The sequence below is a fragment of the Bombina bombina genome, chromosome 5 (genome assembly GCF_027579735.1).
Source record: "Bombina bombina isolate aBomBom1 chromosome 5, aBomBom1.pri, whole genome shotgun sequence".
Lineage (NCBI taxonomy): Eukaryota > Metazoa > Chordata > Amphibia > Anura > Bombinatoridae > Bombina > Bombina bombina.
Window position 1 is genome coordinate 802,829,007 of NC_069503.1, and position 20,163 is coordinate 802,849,169.

General features: G+C 40.0%; 1 protein-coding gene across 1 annotated transcript in view; it reads right to left on the reverse strand.

Annotated features, from left to right (window-relative positions):
- Positions 1–20,163, reverse strand: part of CEP192 (centrosomal protein 192) — a 1,162,204-nt gene that overhangs the window by 681,222 nt on the left and 460,819 nt on the right. The window contains exon 16 of the mRNA XM_053715857.1: positions 18,075–19,032. Within this exon, the coding sequence (XP_053571832.1) occupies positions 18,075–19,032 (958 nt within the window). The remainder of the gene's footprint in view (positions 1–18,074; positions 19,033–20,163) is intronic.

Below are 20,163 nucleotides of genomic sequence, written 5' to 3' on the forward strand. Positions count from 1 at the left end.
CATATCTCCACGGAGATTAATATTTTACAAAAAATCATGAATGACTACATATGGCGACGCAGGCCGCCACGTATTAATAAAAGTACGATTTACAAATTACCAGCACAGGGAGGCCTAGGTGTACCACATCTCAGCTCATATAAACTGGCCATTTCCCTTCAAAGAGTCATTGATTGGTGCAAACCGGAGGGCGCACAGCATAAAGGATGGGTACAGATAGAAACCCACTTAGCTGACACGCATTATATGGGCAATAAATGCTGGAATCTTACAGCTTTAAAAAACCCTAATATCTCAAAATCCAGTATCACTAATGAAACATGGAGGGACTGGTTACTAGTCCTTAAAACGTTCCCAAAAATATCCACAAAATGCTCCCCACTCACAAACTTACTAATAAACCCTGAATTCCCCCCAGGCCTTCAAAATGTAAAGAACTTAGACACCTCGCCTTCTTCTTACGTACAGATACACTCACTTTTAAACAATGGCAAGCTAAAAACAAAACAGCAAATAGATCCAATGTCGGTTCCTTTCTTTGCCTCTTGGTTTAATTACCACCAAGCTAGACACTTTATTATATCACATAGATGCAAAGCTGACCTCTTACGACCCCCAACACAGTTTGAGCAAGCGTGCATAAAGGAGTCAAAATCCCTCAGATCAGTCTCATCACTATACAGATTAGTTTTGGAGAATAGATTTCCAAAGCTACCTTCATACACAACGGGGTGGGATAGAGAGCTGGACACAAACACTTCACATAAGGATTGGCTTGATAGATTTAAAAGGCTAACGCGGTCTGCACATTCTTCAGGGGCGAAAGAAACCAATATAAAAATATGTATGAGGTGGTATTTAACACCGGCAAGACTCAAACACATATATAAAACAAACTCAGGCACCTGTTGGAGAGGGTGTGAGCAGGCGGGGCATATGAAACATATTTGGTGGGACTGCATACCCATTAAGACCTTCTGGGTAGAAATTTTCAACAATATCAACCAGGTCCTACACACACAACTAAACCCAAATGTGGAGGTCACTCTGCTTCAACACATACCTCAAATAACATGTAAGATACGTAGGCAGTTATTCCAAATTATGATAAATACAGCAAAACAGATGATCCCCAGATACTGGAAGTCCTCCAAAACCCCTGATATTAATGATTGGAAGAGATTAGTTAGCAAAGATTTGATGTTGGAAAGGTTTCATTACTTGCAAGTGGGTAATTTAGACTTCTTTGAAGATATGCTCTTTTTATGGGAGTCTTTCCAACATGGGCACAATTGAGAATAACCCCCTTTTTTTAGACACAATTATGGATATAAATGGAATTTAGCTTTCGGTCAGGGCACACTGGGTTCACTTATTATTATTTATTTATTTATTTAATTTTTATTTACTGTTGTTATATTTCCTTATTTTCCTGTATTTTTTTTTTTTTTTTTTGATAAAAACTGTTCGCATCTTATTTTATTGCGCACAGCTGAGGCGCATACAATTTGCAATGTTATAAAAGGTCATCTGTCAATAAGCACAGTCCTACATCTTAGAAACACAGGCTCCCTATACTGTATGCATTTCTAGAAACTTTCATTAAGTGGGATAGCCAAAGACTTAAGCTCAGATGAAAAGAGACAATTGCACATGGACTGCATTTTGACCTGCTGAAGGCCTTTGTAACTTCAGGTCACGGGCGTATAAGTGCCACAGCTGTCCTTAAAGATATACTGTAGTTACGCTGTTTTCTTTCTTTATTTTCTTTCTTTTTTTTTTCTGGATTTTGTTTGTTTTACACTCTGTTGATGTGAAAATTTAATAAAAATTGAATATATAAAAAAAAAAAAACCACCTTATCTGCATGGAACACCAGATAAGGAGGAGAACACTGCAGAGCAGATAATTCTGAAACTCTTCTAGCAGAAGAAATTGCAACTAAAAACAAAACTTTCCAAGATAATAACTTAATATCAACGGAATGCAAGGGTTCAAACGGAACCCCCTGAAGAACTGAAAGAACTAAATTGAGACTCCAAGGAGGAGTCAAAGGTTCCTGTACAACGGCAAAGAGAATGACTGGGGTAGGCGGAGCCTAGGAGGGATCATGTGACCAGCTTTGCTGGGCTCTTTGCCATTTCCTGTTGGGGAAGAGAATATCCCACAAGTAAGGATGACGCCGTGGACCGGACACACCTATGTTGGAGAAATGATATATTTAAATATGGTAAATGTCAGTTGTTGTAAATAACAGGCATCTGAATCTTATAAAGGTGGGCTTTAAAAAAAAAAAAAAGGTGACGATACACATACAGGACAAGATAGAAGGCTAAGGTGTCTCTTCTACCTATTTCTGAAATTAGTTACACAAATATGTAAAGGCACTCGGAGGTACAAACTTTTGAACACATTATCTATTTACCCATAAATACACACACACGGGCTCGCATTGGGCTCTGTAATATCACAGAGGTTTTAAAGTAATTCTCACTTTTTTTGTGTGACAGTATTCTATCTTTAAACAATGCAGAGGAATAGCTTGGCTAAACACTCACTAATTCTCCCCTTCTCTTTCACCTCACAAGGTTAACACCTTTTCCTGTTTTTCACAAGTACTATACAATCCACTATATGGAAAAATTTATCACGAGTTACAAGACCAAATCTCCAAGTATGCCGCCCAAAAGTAGAGACAAGAAAAATAGGACTAGTATAGATGGTGCTATTACTCCTTCCACTATAGGTATATCACCAGAGATAACAATACCAGAACCACACGAAATAGTCAAACAAATCACAGAGCTTATGCTACCACAATTTGAACAGATAAAAACTGACATAACGAATTTAACTATGGAAATTAAGCAATTTACATACAGATTGAATGAAGTAGAACAAAGGGTCTCTGATTTAGAGGACACTAACTCCCTTCAAGGGGAAATGATTAAACAACAAACTAAAGATATTACAGATAAGCAACAAAAAATAAATGAGATTGAAGATCGAGCAAGGAGGAATAACGTTAGGTTTATAGGCATACCTGAAACAGTAGCGCAGCAAGATCTATTCAACTATGCATCAGTAGTATTACCCCAGACTTTGGGCATTGAACCAAGTTTATTACCCTTGGCAGTTGAGAGGGTCCACAGTATAGGTTTACCAAAAACCACACCTAGTGGTCTTACTAAAAAACATAATTTATGTAAGAACTTACCTGATAAATTCATTTCTTTCATATTAGCAAGAGTCCATGAGCTAGTGACGTATGGGATATACATTCCTACCAGGAGGGGCAAAGTTTCCCAAACCTCAAAATGCCTATAAATACACCCCTCACCACACCCACAATTCAGTTTAACGAATAGCCAAGAAGTGGGGTGATAAAAAAGTGCGAAAGCATATAAAATAAGGAATTGGAATAATTGTGCTTTATACAAAATCATAACCACCACAAAAAAGGGCGGGCCTCATGGACTCTTGCTAATATGAAAGAAATGAATTTATCAGGTAAGTTCTTACATAAATTATGTTTTCTTTCATGTAATTAGCAAGAGTCCATGAGCTAGTGACGTATGGGATAATGACTACCCAAGATGTGGATCTTTCCACACAAGAGTCACTAGAGAGGGAGGGACAAAATAAAGACAGCCAATTCCTGCTGAAAATAATCCACACCCAAAATAAAGTTTAATGAAAAAACATAAGCAGAAGATTCAAACTGAAACCGCTGCCTGAAGTACTTTTCTACCAAAAACTGCTTCAGAAGAAGAAAATACATCAAAATGGTAGAACTTAGTAAAAGTATGCAAGGAGGACCAAGTTGCTGCTTTGCAAATCTGATCAACCGAAGCTTCATTCCTAAACGCCCAGGAAGTAGAAACTGACCTACTAGAATGAGCTGTAATTTTCTGAGGCGGAGTTTTACCCGACTCAACATAGGCAAGATGAATTAAAGATTTCAACCAAGATGCCAAAGAAATGGCAGAAGCTTTCTGGCCTTTTCTAGAACCGGAAAAGATAACAAATAGACTAGAAGTCTTTCGGAAAGATTTAGTAGCTTCAACATAATATTTCAAAGCTCTAACAACATCCAAAGAATGCAACGATTTCTCCTTAGAATTCTTAGGATTAGGACATAATGAAGGAACCACAATTTCTCTACTAATGTTGTTGGAATTCACAACTTTAGGTAAAAATTCAAAAGAAGTTCGCAACACCGCCTTATCATGATGAAAAATCAGAAAAGGAGACTCACAAGAAAGAGCAGATAATTCAGAAACTCTTCTGGCAGAAGAGATGGCCAAAAGGAACAAAACTTTCCAAGAAAGTAATTTAATGTCCAATGAATGCATAGGTTCAAATGGAGGAGCTTGAAGAGCCCCCAGAACCAAATTCAAACTCCAAGGAGGAGAAATTGACTTAATGACAGGTTTTATACGAACCAAAGCTTGTACAAAACAATGAATATCAGGAAGAATAGCAATCTTTCTGTGAAAAAGAACAGAAAGAGCAGAGATTTGTCCTTTCAAGGAACTTGCAGACAAACCCTTATCTAAACCATCCTGAAGAAACTGTAATATTCTCGGTATTCTAAAAGAATGCCAAGAAAAATGATGAGAAAGACACCAAGAAATATAAGTCTTCCAGACTCTATAATATATCTCTCGAGATACAGATTTACGAGCCTGTAACATAGTATTAATCACAGAGTCAGAGAAACCTCTGTGACCAAGAATCAAGCGTTCAATCTCCATACCTTTAAATTTAAGGATTTCAGATCCTGATGGAAAAAAGGACCTTGAGACAGAAGGTCTGGTCTTAACGGAAGAGTCCACGGTTGGCAAGAGGCCATCCGGACAAGATCCGCATACCAAAACCTGTGAGACCATGCCGGAGCTACCAGCAGAACAAACGAGCATTCCTTCAGAATCTTGGAGATTACTCTTGGAAGAAGAACTAGAGGCGGAAAGATATAGGCAGGATGATACTTCCAAGGAAGTGATAATGCATCCACTGCCTCCGCCTGAGGATCCCGGGATCTGGACAGATACCTGGGAAGTTTCTTGTTTAGATGAGACGCCATCAGATCTATTTCTGGAAGTTCCCACATTTGAACAATCTGAAGAAATACCTCTGGGTGAAGAGACCATTCGCCCGGGTGCAACGTTTGGCGACTGAGATAATCCGCTTCCCAATTGTCTATACCTGGGATATGAACCGCAGAGATTAGACAGGAGCTGGATTCCGCCCAAACCAAAATTCGAGATACTTCTTTCATAGCCAGAGGACTGTGAGTCCCTCCTTGATGATTGATGTATGCCACAGTTGTGACATTGTCTGTCTGAAAACAAATGAACGATTCTCTCTTCAGAAGAGGCCAAAACTGAAGAGCTCTGAAAATTGCACGGAGTTCTAAAATATTGATCGGTAATCTCACCTCCTGAGATTCCCAAACTCCTTCTGCCGTCAGAGATCCCCACACAGCTCCCCAACCTGTGAGACTTGCATCTGTTGAAATTACAGTCCAGGTCGGAAGCACAAAAGAAGCCCCCTGAATTAAACGATGGTGATCTGTCCACCACGTTAGAGAGTGTCGAACAATCGGTTTTAAAGATATTAATTGAGATATCTTTGTGTAATCCTTGCACCATTGATTCAGCATACAGAGCTGAAGAGGTCGCATGTGAAAACGAGCAAAGGGGATCGCGTCCGATGCAGCAGTCATAAGACCTAGAATTTCCATGCATAAGGCTACCGAAGGGAATGATTGTGACTGAAGGTTTCGACAAGCTGTAATTAATTTTAGACGTCTCTTGTCTGTTAAAGACAGAGTCATGGACACTGAATCCATCTGGAAACCCAGAAAGGTTACCCTTGTCTGAGGAATCAATGAACTTTTTGGTAAATTGATCCTCCAACCATGATCTTGAAGAAACAACACAAGTCGATTCGTATGAGATTCTGCTAAATGTAAAGACTGAGCAAGTACCAAGATATCGTCCAAATAAGGAAATACCACAATACCCTGTTCTCTGATTACAGACAGAAGGGCACCGAGAACCTTTGTAAAAATTCTTGGAGCTGTAGCTAGGCCAAACGGCAGAGCCACAAACTGGTAATGCTTGTCCAGAAAAGAGAATCTCAGGAACTGATAATGATCTGGATGAATCGGAATATGCAGATATGCATCCTGTAAATCTATTGTGGACATATAATTCCCTTGCTGAACAAAAGGCAAGATAGTCCTTACAGTTACCATCTTGAACGTTGGTATCCTTACATAACGATTCAATATTTTTAGATCCAGAACTGGTCTGAAGGAATTCTCCTTCTTTGGTACAATGAAGAGATTTGAATAAAACCCCATCCCCTGTTCCGGAACTGGAACTGGCATAATTACTCCAGTCAACTCTAGATCTGAAACACAATTCAGAAATGCTTGAGCTTTTACTGGATTTACTGGGACACGGGAAAGAAAAAATCTCTTTGCAGGAGGTCTCATCTTGAAACCAATTCTGTACCCTTCTGAAACAATGTTCTGAATCCAAAGATTGTGAACAGAATTGATCCAAATTTCCTTGAAAAAACGTAACCTGCCCCCTACCAGCTGAGCTGGAATGAGGGCCGCACCTTCATGTGGACTTAGAAGCAGGCTTTGCCTTTCTAGCTGGCTTGGATTTATTCCAGACTGGAGATGGTTTCCAAACTGAAACTGCTCCTGAGGATGAAGGATCAGGCTTTTGTTCTTTGTTGAAACGAAAGGAACGAAAACGATTATTAGCCCTGTTTTTACCTTTAGATTTTTTATCCTGTGGTAAAAAAGTTCCTTTCCCACCAGTAACAGTTGAAATAATAGAATCCAACTGAGAACCAAATAATTTGTTACCCTGGAAAGAAATAGAAAGTAGAGTTGATTTAGAAGCCATATCAGCATTCCAAGTTTTAAGCCATAGAGCTCTTCTAGCTAAAATCGCTAGAGACATAAACCTGACATCAACTCTGATAATATCAAAAATGGCATCACAGATAAAATTATTAGCATGCTGAAGAAGAATAATAATATTATGAGAATCATGATCTGTTACTTGTTGCGCTAAAGTTTCCAACCAAAAAGTTGAAGCTGCAGCAACATCAGCCAAAGATATAGCAGGTCTAAGAAGATTACCTGAACACAGATAAGCTTTTCTTAGAAAGGATTCAATTTTCCTATCTAAAGGATCCTTAAACGAAGTACCATCTGACGTAGGAATAGTAGTACGTTTAGCAAGGGTAGAAATAGCCCCATCAACCTTAGGGATTTTGTCCCAAAATTCTAATCTGTCAGACGGCACAGGATATAATTGCTTGAAACGTTTAGAAGGAATAAATGAATTACCCAATTTATCCCATTCTTTGTAAATTACTGCAGAAATAGCATTAGGAACAGGAAAAACTTCTGGAATAACTACAGGAGCTTTAAATACCTTATCCAAACGTTTAGAATTAGTATCAAGAGGACCAGAATCCTCTATTTCTAAAGCAATTAGTACTTCTTTAAGTAAAGAACGAATAAATTCCATTTTAAATAAATATGAAGATTTATCAGCATCAACCTCTGAGACAGAATCCTCTGAACCAGAAGAGTCATCAGAATCAGAATGATGATGTTCATTTAAAAATTCATCTGTAGGGAGAGAAGTTTTAAAAGATTTTGTATGTTTACTAGAAGGAGAAATAACAGACATAGCCTTCTTTATGATTCAGAAACAAAATCTCTTATGTTATCAGGAACATTCTGCACCTTAGATGTTGAGGGAACTGCAACAGGCAATGGTACATTACTAAAGGAAATATTATCTGCTTTAACAAGTTTGTCATGACAATCAATACAAACAACAGCCGGAGGAATAGCTACCAAAAGTTTACAGCAGATACACTTAGCTTTGGTAGATCCAGCACTAGACAGCGATTTTCCTGTAGTATCTTCTGACTCAGATGCAACGTGAGACATCTTGCAATATGTAAGAGAAAAAACAACATATAAAGCAAAATTGATCAAATTCCTTAAATGACAGTTTCAGGAATGGGAAAGAATGCCAAAGAACAAGCTTCTAGCAACCAGAAGCAATAAAAAATGAGACTTAAATAATGTGGAGATAAAAGCGACGCCCATATTTTTTAGCGCCAAATCAGACGCCCACATTATTTGGCGCCTAAATGCTTTTGGCGCCAAAATGACGCCACATCCGGAACGCTGACATCTTTGGCGCAAAATAACGTCAAAAAAATGACGCAACTTCCGGCGACACGTATGACGCCGGAAACGGAAAATAATTTTTGCGCCAAAAAAGTCCGCGCCAAGAATGACGCAATAAAATGAAGCATTTTCAGCCCCCGCGAGCCTAACAGCCCACAGGGAAAAAAAGAGTCAAATTTTTTGAAGGTAAGAAAAAAATGATTAATTCAAATGCATTATCCCAAATATGAAACTGACTGTCTGAAAAATAAAGAAAGTTGAACATTCTGAGTCAAGGCAAATAAATGTTTGAATACATATATTTAGAACTTTATAAACAAAGTGCCCAACCATAGCTTAGAGTGTCACAGAAAATAAGATTTACTTACCCCAGGACACTCATCTACATGTTTGTAGAAAGCCAAACCAGTACTGAAACGAGAATCAGCAGAGGTAATGGTATATATAAGAGTATATCGTCGATCTGAAAAGGGAGGTAAGAGATGAATCTCTACGACCGATAACAGAGAACCTATGAAATAGACCCCGTAGAAGGAGATTACTGCATTCAAATAGGCAATACTCTCCTCACATCCCTCTGACATTCACTGCACGCTGAGAGGAAAAACGGGCTCCAACTTGCTGCGGAGCGCATATCAACGTAGAATCTAGCACAAACTTACTTCACCACCTCCATCGGAGGCAAAGTTTGTAAAACTGAATTGTGGGTGTGGTGAGGGGTGTATTTATAGGCATTTTGAGGTTTGGGAAACTTTGCCCCTCCTGGTAGGAATGTATATCCCATACGTCACTAGCTCATGGACTCTTGCTAATTACATGAAAGAAATAGACCAGTGATTGCAAAATTCCTGAACTACCAGGATAAACTTAGCCTTATGCGCCAATATAAACAGAGAATTCCTTTTACAATTGGAGACAATAAAATCTTAATGGTCCAAGTTTTTTCCAATGAAACCTTGTTAAAGAGGAGAGAAATGGTGCAGTTTTGCACCAAATAAATTAACATGGGCATGAAAGCCACAATTATATACCCCGCAATAATAAAGATCTTTACAGACAATGAACATGTGATGTTGAGTGAAATAGGAGAATTAAAGAATTTTTTTAAAAAGTAAAAGGTATTTCTCATAGGAGGTCTTACTCTGAATCTTATTCAATACCCTTGAGAGACAATGCTCTGAATCCATTGATTTTGGACAGAATGTATCCAAATATCCTTGAAAAACCTTAATCTGCCCCCTACCAGCTGGGCTGGAATGAGGGCCGCACCTTCAGGCGGACTTAGGGGCTGACTTTGGTTTCTTAAATGGCTTGGACTTATGAGGAAGGCTTCCAATTGGAAACAGATTCCTTGGGGGAAGGATTGAGTTTTTGTTCCTTATTTTGACGAAAGTAATGAAAATGGTTAGAAGCCTTAGATTTACCCTTAGGTTTTTTATCCTGAGGCAGAAAAACTCCTTTTCCTCCAGTGATAGTTGAAATAATAGAATCCAACTGAGAACCAAATAAATTATTACCTTGGAAAGAAAGAGATGGTAATCTAGATTTAGATGTCATATCAGCATTCCAAGATTTAAGCCACAAAGCTCTTCTAGCTAATACAGCTAAAGGCATGGATCTAACATCAATTTTGATAATATCAAAAATGGCATCACAAATAAAATGATTAGCATGTTGCAGTAAGCGAGTAATGCTAGATATGTCAGGATCCAACTCTTGTTGCGCTAAATTCTCCAACCAAAAAGTTGAGGCAGCCGCAACATCGGCCAAAGAAATAGCAGGTCTGAGAAGATGACCTGAATATAAATAGGCCTTCCTTAGATAAGATTCAAGCTTCCTATCTAAAGGATCCTTAAAGGAAGTACTATCTTCCATAGGAATAGTGGTACATTTAGCAAGATATCCCCATCAACAATAGCCCCATCAACTTTAGGGATACAATTTTTTTTAAACCTTGAAGAAGGAATAAAAAAAGTACCTGGCTTATTCCATTCCTTAGAAATCATATCAGAAATAGCATCAGGAATACGAAAAAAACCCTGGAGAAACCACAGGAGGTTTAAAAACAGCATTTAAACGTTTATTAGACTGAACGTCAATAGGACTGGTTACCTCAATATCCAAAGTAATTAACACTTCTTTTAATAAAGAACGCATATACTCTATTTTAAATAAAGAAGTAGATTTGTCAGTGTCAATGTCTGAGGAAGGATCTTCTGTGTAAGATAGATCCTCATCAGAGGAGGATAAATTATGTTGGTCATTTGAAATTTCATCAACTGAATGAGAAGTTTTAAAAGACCTTTTACGTTTATTAGAAGGTGGAAATGCAGACAAAGCCTTCTGAATATAATCAGAAACAAATTCTTTAAAATTCATAGGTATATCATGTACATTAGAAGTTGAAGTAACTGCAATTGGCAATGTACTATTACTGATGGACACACTATCTGCATGTAAAAGTCTATCATGACAACTATTACAAATGACATTCAGTGAAATAATTTCCACAATCTTACAACAAATGCACTTAGCTTTGGTAGAACCAATGTCAGGCAGCAATGTTCCAACAGAAACTTCTGAGGCAGGATCAGATTGAGACATCTTGCAAAATTTAAAAGAAAAAACAGCATATAAAGCAAAATTATCAATTTCCTTATATGACAGTTTCAGGAATGGGAAAAAAATGCAAATAGCATAGCCCTCTGATAGAGAAAAAGGCAAGAGGTAAACATCAATGGGGTATTGAAATAATGAAAAAGTTTGGCGCCAAGTATGACGCACAACGTAACTGAAATTTTTTTGGCGCCAATAATAAACGGAAATGATACACTCGCGTCACTAATGACGCAACCGTATGTAAGGCTTCGGCGTCAACTGTGACGCTGGAAATGACGATGTTGCGTCATAGACGTATTTTTCGCCGCGAGAAAAAATTCTCGTGCCAAGAATGATGCAATAAAGTGTAGCATTTGCCGCACCCGCGGGCCTAATACCACCCGTAATTTGCAAGAAAGTAGTCAATTGAAAAAAAGACTAAACCCCAGGTAAGAAAAAACATTTCTTTAATTTTTTTTTATTTTCCCCAAATATGAAACCGACAGTCTGCAGAAGGAAATACATGAACCTGACTCATGGCAAATATAAGTACAATACATATATTTAGAACTTTATATAAATGCATAAAGTGCCAAACCATAGCTGAGGTGTCTTAAGTAATAAAAAAACAGAATTTATGTTTACCTGATAAATTTATTTCTCCTACGGTGTGTCCGGTCCACGGCTTCATCCTTACTTGTGGGATATTCTCTTCCCCTACAGGAAATGGCAAAGAGAGCACACAGCAAGAGCTGTCCATATAGTCCCCCTTCTGGCTCCGCCCCCCAGTCATTCGACCGACGGTTAGGAGAAAAAGGAGAAACTATAGGGTGCCATGGTGACTGTAGTGTACAGAAATAAAAATTCTAAACCTGACTAAAAGCCAGGGCGGGCCGTGGACCGGACACACCGTAGGAGAAAGAAATTTATCAGGTAAACATAAATTCTGTTTTCTCCAACATTGGTGTGTCCGGTCCACGGCTTCATCCTTACTTGTGGGAACCAATACCAAAGCTTTAGGACACGGATGAAGGGAGGGAACAAGTCAGGTTACCTAAACGGAAGGCACCACGGCTTGGAAAACCTCTCCCCCAAAAAAAGCCTCAGAAGAAGCATAAGTATTGAATTTGTAACATTTGGCAAAAGTATGCAGAGAAGACCAAGTCGCTGCCTTACAGATCTGATCAACAGAAGCCTCGTTCTTGAAGGCCCAAGTGGAAGCCACAGCTCTAGTAGAGTGAGCTGTAATTCGTTCAGGAGGCTGCCGTCCGGCAGTCTCATAAGCCAATCGGATGATGCTTTTCAGCCAGAAAGAAAGAGATGTAGCAGTATCTTTCTGTCCTCTCCTCTTACCAGAATAAACGACAAACAAGGATGATGTCTGTCTGAAATCCTTTGTTGCTTCTAAATAGAATTTTAAAGCACGGACCACATCTAGATTGTGTAACAAACGTTCCTTCTTCGAAACTAGATTCGGACACAGAGAAGGACCAACTATTTCCTGGTTAATATTCCTGTTGGAAACCACCTTTGGAAGAAAACCAGGCTTGGTACGTAAAACTACCTTATCTGTATGGAATACCAGATAGGGAGAAGTACACTGCAAAGCAGATAATTCAGAAACTCTTCTAGCAGAAGAAATAGCAACCAAAAACAGAACTTTCCAAGATAGTAACTTAATATCTATGGAATGCATGGGTTCAAACGGAACCCCTTGAAGAACTGAAAGAACTAAATTTAGACTCCAAGGAGGAGTCATAGGTCTGTAGACAGGCTTGATTCTAACTAACGCCTGTACAAACACCTGTACATCTGGCACGGCTGCCAGACGTTTGTGCAACAAAACAGACAGAGCAGATATCTGTCCTTTTAAAGAACTAGCTGTCAAACCCTTATCCAAACCCTCTTGGAGAAAAGAAAGAATCCTAGGAATTTTAATTTTACTCCAAGAGAATCCCTTGGATTCACACCAACGGATATATTTTTGCCATATTTTATGGTAAATTTTCCTAGTTACAGGTTTTCTGGCTTGAACCAGAGTATCTATAACTGAATCTGAAAACCCACGCTTAGACAGAATCAAGCGTTCAATTTCCAAGCAGTCAGTTGCAGAGAGACTAGATTTGGATGTTCGAATGGACCTTGTACTAGAAGATCCTGTCTCAAAGGTAGCTTCCATGGTGGAGCCGATGACATATTCACCAGGTCCTGCGTGGCCATGCAGGAGCTATTAGAATCACTGAGGCCTTCTCCTGTTTGATCCTGGCTACAAGCCTGGGAAGGAGAGGGAACGGTGGAACCACATAAGCTAGATTGAACGACCAAGGCGCCACTAATGCATCCACTAGTGTCGCCCTGGGATCCCTGGATCTGGACCCGTATCGAGGAACTTTGAAGTTCTGACGAGACGCCATCAGATCCATATCTGGAGTGCCCCATAGTTGAGTTAACTGGGCAAAGACCTCCGGGTGGAGTTCCCACTCCCCCGGGTGGAAAGTCTGACGACTCAAATAATCCGCCTCCCAGTTGTCGACTCCTGGGATGTGGATTGCAGATAGGTGGCAGGAGTGATCCTCCGCCCATTTGATGATCTTAGATACCTCTCTCATCGCCAAGGAACTCTTTGTTCCCCCCTGATGATTGATGTACGCTACAGTCGTCATGTTGTCCGACTGAAATCTTATAAATCTGGCCTTCTCTAGGTGAGGCCAGGCCAGGAGCGCATTGAATATCGCTCTCAGTTCCAAAATGTTTATCGGGAGGAGAGACTCTTCCCGAGACCATAGACCCTGAGCTTTCAGGGAGTCCCAGACCGTGCCCCAGCCTAAGAGACTGGCGTCGGTCGTGGCGATGACCCACTCTGGGCTGCGGAAACTCATTCCCTGAGACAGGTGATCCTGAGTCAACCACCAGCGGAGTGAGTCTCTGGTTACCTGGTCTACTAGAATCTGGGGAGACAAGTCTGCATAATCCCCATTCCATTGTTTGAGCATGCACAGTTGTAATGGTCTTAGATGAATTCGAGCAAAAGGAACCACGTCCATTGCTGCAACCATTAATCCTATTACCTCCATGCACTGAGCTATGAAAGGCTGAGGAATAGACTGAAGAACTTGACAAGCATTTAGAAGCTTTAATTTTCTAACCTCTGTCAGAAAAATCTTAATTTCTACAGAATCTATTATTGTTCCCAGAAAAGGAACCCTTGTGGACGGGGACAGGGAACTCTTTTCTACGTTCACCTTCCACCCGTGAGACCTGAGAAAGGCTAAAACAATGTCTGTATGAGCCCTTGTTTTGGAAAGGGACGACGCTTGGATTAGAATGTCGTCTAAGTAAGGTGCTACAGCAATGCCCCTCGGTCTTAGAACCGCTAGAAGGGACCCTAGCACCTTTGTGAAAATTCTGGGAGCAGTGGCTAAACCGAATGGAAGAGCCACGAACTGGTAATGTTTGTCCAGAAAGGCGAACCTTAGGAACTGATGATGATCCTTGTGGATAGGAATATGCAGGTACGCATCCTTTAAGTCCACGGTAGTCATATATTGACCCTCCTGGATTGTTGGTAAAATCGTCCGAATGGTTTCCATTTTGAATGATGGAACTCTGAGGAATTTGTTTAGAATTTTTAAATCCAGAATTGGCTTGAAAGTTCAATCTTTTTTGGGAACTACAAACAGGTTTGAGTAAAAACCCAGACCTTGTTCCGCTGTTGGAACTGGGTGTATCACTCCCATCTTTAATAGGTCTCCTAAGCAATGTAAGAATGCCTGTCTATTTATCTGGTCTGAAGATAAGCGAGACATGTGGAACCTTCCCCTTGGAGGTAGTTCCGTGAATTCTAGAAGATACCCCTGAGAGACTATTTCTAGTGCCCAGGGATCCGGAACATCTCTTGCCCAATCCTGAGCAAAGAGAGAAAGTCTGCCCCCTACTAGATCCGGTCCCGGATCGGGGGCTACCCCTTCATGCTGTCTTGGTAGCAGCCGCAGGCTTCTTGGCCTGTTTACCCTTGTTCCAGCCTTGCATTGGTTTCCATGCTGGTTTAGGCTGGGAAGTGTTACCCTCTTGTCTAGAGGCTGCAGAGTTAGGAGACGGTCCGTTCCTGAAATTGCGAAAGGAACGAAAATTAGATTTGTTCTTAGCCTTGAAAGGCCTATCCTGTGGGAGGGCATGGCCCTTTCCCCCAGTGATGTCTGAAATAATCTCCTTCAATTCTGGCCCGAAAAAGGTCTTACCTTTGAAAGGAATATTAAGCAATTTTGTTTTGGACGACACATCCGCCGACCAAGATTTTAGCCAAAGCGCTCTGCGCGCCACTATTGCAAAACCTGAATTTTTCGCCGCTAATTTAGCCAATTGAAAAGCGGCATCCAAAATAAAGGAATTAGCCAACTTTAGTGCGTGAATTCTGTCCATGACTTCATCATATGGAGTCTCCTTTTGGAGCGAATTTTCTAGTTCCTCGAACCAAAAAGACGCCGCCGTGGTGACAGGAATAATGCACGAAATTGGTTGGAGAAGGAAACCTTGCTGAAGAAATATCTTTTTAAGCAATCCTTTCAATTTTTTTCCATAGGATCTTTGAAAGCGCAACTGTCCTCAATAGGAATAGTTGTGCGCTTGGCCAACGTTGAAACTGCCCCCTCAACCTTAGGGACCGTTTGCCATGCGTCCCTTCTGGGGTCGACAATGGGGAACATTTTCTTAAATATAGGAGGTGGAACAAAAGGTATACCTGGCTTCTCCCACTCCTTAGTCACTATGTCCGCCACCCTCTTGGGTATCAGAAAGGCAACAGCGTGCACAGGGATCTCTAAGTATTTGTCCATTTTGCACAACTTCTCTGGAATCACAAAAGAGTCACAATCATCAAGAGTAGTTAGTACCTCCTTAAGCAGGGCGCGGAGATGTTCTAACTTAAATTTAAATGCTACGATATCAGGTTCTGCCAGCTGAGAAACTTTTCCTGAATCAGAAATTTCTCCCTCAGACAGACCCTCCCTCACTGCCAATTCAGACTGATGTGAGGGTATAATAGATAAATTATCGTCAGCGCCCACTTGCTCATCCTCTGTATTTAAAACTGAGCAATCACGCTTTCTGGGAAATGCTGGCAGTTTGGATAAAAGATTTGCTATAGAATTATCCATTACTGCAGTTAATTGCTGCATAGTAACAAGCATTGGCGCGCTAGATGTACTAGGTATCGCCTGCGCGGGCAAAACTGGTGTTGACACAGAAGGAGAGGATGATGAACTATCCCCACTACCTTCATTTGAAGAATCATCTTGGGCAACCTTGTTAAATGTGACAGTACTGTCCTTACTTTGTTTGGACGCCATGGCACAATTTGAACATACATTTAAAGGGGGAACCACCTTGGCCTCCATACACACAGAACATATGCTATCTGAAGGTACAGACATGTTAGACAGATTTTGGCAGGCTATTAATGCAATAAAAACGTTTTTAAACAAAACCGTTACTTCTGAATGTTTGAAAAACTATGAAGGAAATATCCGATCTTTACAAAATTTACACCCCATTGTCTTAATGCTTTGAAAGTATTGCACACCAAATTTCAAGTCTCTAACCCCTTAAATGAGCAAACCGGAGCCAATTGTTCAATTTACCGGTTTAAACACACTACAGTCCCTGCCACAGACTTTGCTGCGGCTTTTACCTTCCTTTAGGGGTTATTCACCACAGAAATAAGCCTTCCTGAGTCTGTTTTTTCAGCCACAGGACCCTCTCACATGAAGCTGCATGCACTGCCTCTAGAAGTAACTGCGCAACTGAGGCGCGAAAATGAGGCCTCCTCCCACTGCATACCAGAGTGAAGGGGCCTTCCTGACTAGATTAGGCGTCTAAACAACTGCCAGGCGTAATAAAAACGTTCCCAAAAGTGTTTCAAAATCACAAAACACTCCAAATGTCATATGAATATGATATAAATAAATCGATTTAGCCCACAATAGTGTCAACCAGCATAGAGCCCATTTATAAGCCTTCATTCTGTTATGAGTCTAAGAAAATGGCTTACTGATCCCATAAGGGAAAACTGACAGTCTTCTAGCATTACTATGTCTTGTTAGAAAAGAGACTAGTCATACCTGAAGCAGAAAAGTCTGCAAACTGTTCCCCCCAACTGAAGTTCTTTGGTTTCAACAGTCCTGCGTGGGAACAGCAATGGATTTTAGTTACTGGTGCTAAAATCATACTCCTCTTTTAACAGAACTCTTCATCACTTTCTGTTGTAGAGTAAATAGTACAAACCGGCACTATTTTAAAATAACAAACTCTTGATAGAAGAAATAAAACTACAACTAACACCACATACTCTTTACCATCCCCGTGGAGATGCTACTTGTTCAGAGCGGCAAAGAGAATGACTGGGGGGCGGAGCCAGAAGGGGGGCTATATGGACAGCTCTTGCTGTGTGCTCTCTTTGCCATTACCTGTAGGGGAAGAGAATATCCCACAAGTAAGGATGAAGCCGTGGACCGGACACACCAATGTAGGAGAAACATACTTACCAAAAAACACCCATCCACATATAGCAGATAGCCAAACCAGTACTGAAACAGTTATCAGTAGAGGTAATGGTAAATTGAGAGTATATCGTCGATCTGAAAAGGGAGGTAGGAGATGAATCTCTACGACCGATAACAGAGAACCTATGAAATAGACCCCCGTTAGGGAAATCATTGTATTCAATAAGTGATACTCCCTTCACGTCCCTCTGACATTCACTGTACTCTGAGAGGAATCGGGCTTCAACAATGCTGAGAAGCGCATATCAACGTAGAAATCTTAGCACAAACTTATTTCACCACCTCCATAGGAGGCAAAGTTTGTAAAACTGAATTGTGGGTGTGGTGAGGGGTGTATTTATAGGCATTTTGAGGTTTGGGAAACTTTGCCCCTCTTGGTAGGATTGTATATCCCATATATCTTGCCAATTACATGAAAGCAAAAAAATTATGTACACACCTATCTAAGCATTGAAAAGTACAAAGAGGGAAAATGGAAACTTGCGTACAGATGTTTAAAGCTACATTTCAAAACTGTATTTTTGAGATTGACTGGAATATCTGGGGAAGCACAGATGACAACAAAAAGCAAATAGTGCACAGATAATACCCAACCACCACCACACACACACAGTTTTTCCTGCTCTTGCAGGTTACAAAATACATAAACACACATTAATTTATATGTGGCCGGTACTTACCAGTATCCTGACTCATTTGTTTATAAGAGGGTGGCTGAAAGCTAACATGCTTTTGCGATGCTTCTTCACAATGTTTGGGTTCTTTAGCAGTAGCTGATACGCATGAGCTAGATTTTCTAGGGGACCTTAAAGTTTTGGCACAGCCTGTAAAATTAGAGGAAAAGTTTTCTGCATTTTCAAGCTTATCACTTCCACCATAACATTCATTGCTGGCTTTAATGTCAAGTTTTTCTTTCCCATCAGAAGTCCTTGTAAGCTGGTTAGATGTAGCCGTTAACAATGGGCTATCTTTAAGATCTTGCTCCTCAGCTGCAAATGAATTGCTGCCAGGAATTTTTGAAACCTTGTTGGTTCTGTATTCCATTTGATTTGAACCTAATGTGTCTGTAGAATTTAACATAACAGTCCTTAATTTTGAAGGTGCATTTCTATAACTTAAGGTATCTTCTGATGATTCATCCTGTTCAGGTCTACAGATGCCACTTACACTTTGGAGAGCAAAATTTTCTTTAAATTCTCCAGAATTGTCAATTGTCTTCAGATTTTGTTTCTCAGTAGCTACTGTATTAGAAAGGTCAGCCACAGAGCTCTTAAGTGTATGTTTTAACCTTAATGACATGTCCCAAGTAAAATCCTTCAAAGAATCTAAAAACACATTAGTTTCACCTTCCTGACAGGTAACTTCTGTTGCTTTCAAGTACCTTTCCATGTCAATAGCACCTTCACAGTTTTCTTTTTCTAGAGATGAAAATACAGACTGATTCCTTGGTGTGTGGTTACCCAACTCTAACAAATTAGAGTTTCTATTTTTATTTGATAGTGCCATTATCATTGCAGCTAACTGAGAAGGGTCAGCATTGGTTGAGGCATTGGCTATAGCTGCTGCAATTGTGCTGATGCTAAGTAACATGCTTTCAGATGATTGTATTTTTACCTCTTCAGAAACACAGTCTTTAACCTAAGGGGAATAAAACAAAAAAACGATTGAGATACATATATATATATATACATATATATATATATACATACATATATATATATATATACATACATATATATATATATATATACATACATATATATATATATATATATATATATATATATATAAAAGCCACTATAACAAAAAATACATTTACACTTGCACCATATGATTTAGCAGTCAAGTCCATGTATTTTCTTGTTTAAAATGATTTAAAGATTAACAGAATCATTAGCAGAATGTGTATTTCACATATATTTATTCGAAAAAAAATTAAAAAAACAAATTATGCTTATCTGATAATTTGATTTCCATCGAGGGGAGGTGAGTCCACGGCTTCATTCATTACTGTTGGGAATTAAGAGCCTGGCCACCAGGAGGAGGCAAATATAACCCAGTCAAAGGCTTAAATACCTCCCCCACTTCCCTCATCCCCGAGTTATTCTGCCGAGGGAACCAGGAACAGTAGGAGAAATATCAGGGTATAAATGGTGCCAGAAGAGTATTAAATTTAGGTCCGCCCATTTGAGATACGGGCTGGAGCCGTGGACTCTCCTCCCCTCGATGGAAATGAAATTATCAGGCAAGCATAATTTATGTTTTCCATCTAAAGGGGAGGAGTGTCCACGGCTTCATTCATTACTGTTGGGAACATATACCCAAGCTCTAGAGGACATTGAATGAAACCAGGAGGGTAAAAAGGCAGACCCTAATCCGAGGGCACCACAGCCTGCAAAACCTCCCAAAAACAGCTACCGCAGAAGCAAAAACATCAAGCTTGTAAAACTTTGTAAAAGTGTGTAAGGAGGACCAGGTAGCCGCCTTACAAATTTGCTCCATAGAGTCCTCATTCTTGAAGGCCCAAGACGAAACCACAGCTCTAGTTGAATGAGCCGTGATCCTCTGAGGAGGCTTATGTCCCGCTGTCTCATAAGCCAAGCGAATTATACTCCTCAACCAAAAATACAAAGAAATAGAGACCCTTGGTTACTTGCGCTTCTCAGAATACACCACATAAAGATGTAGACTGTCTGAAATCCTTGGTAGCCTGAAGATAAAACTTCAAGGCACGAACCACATCCAGGTTATGAAGTAATCTCTCCTTTA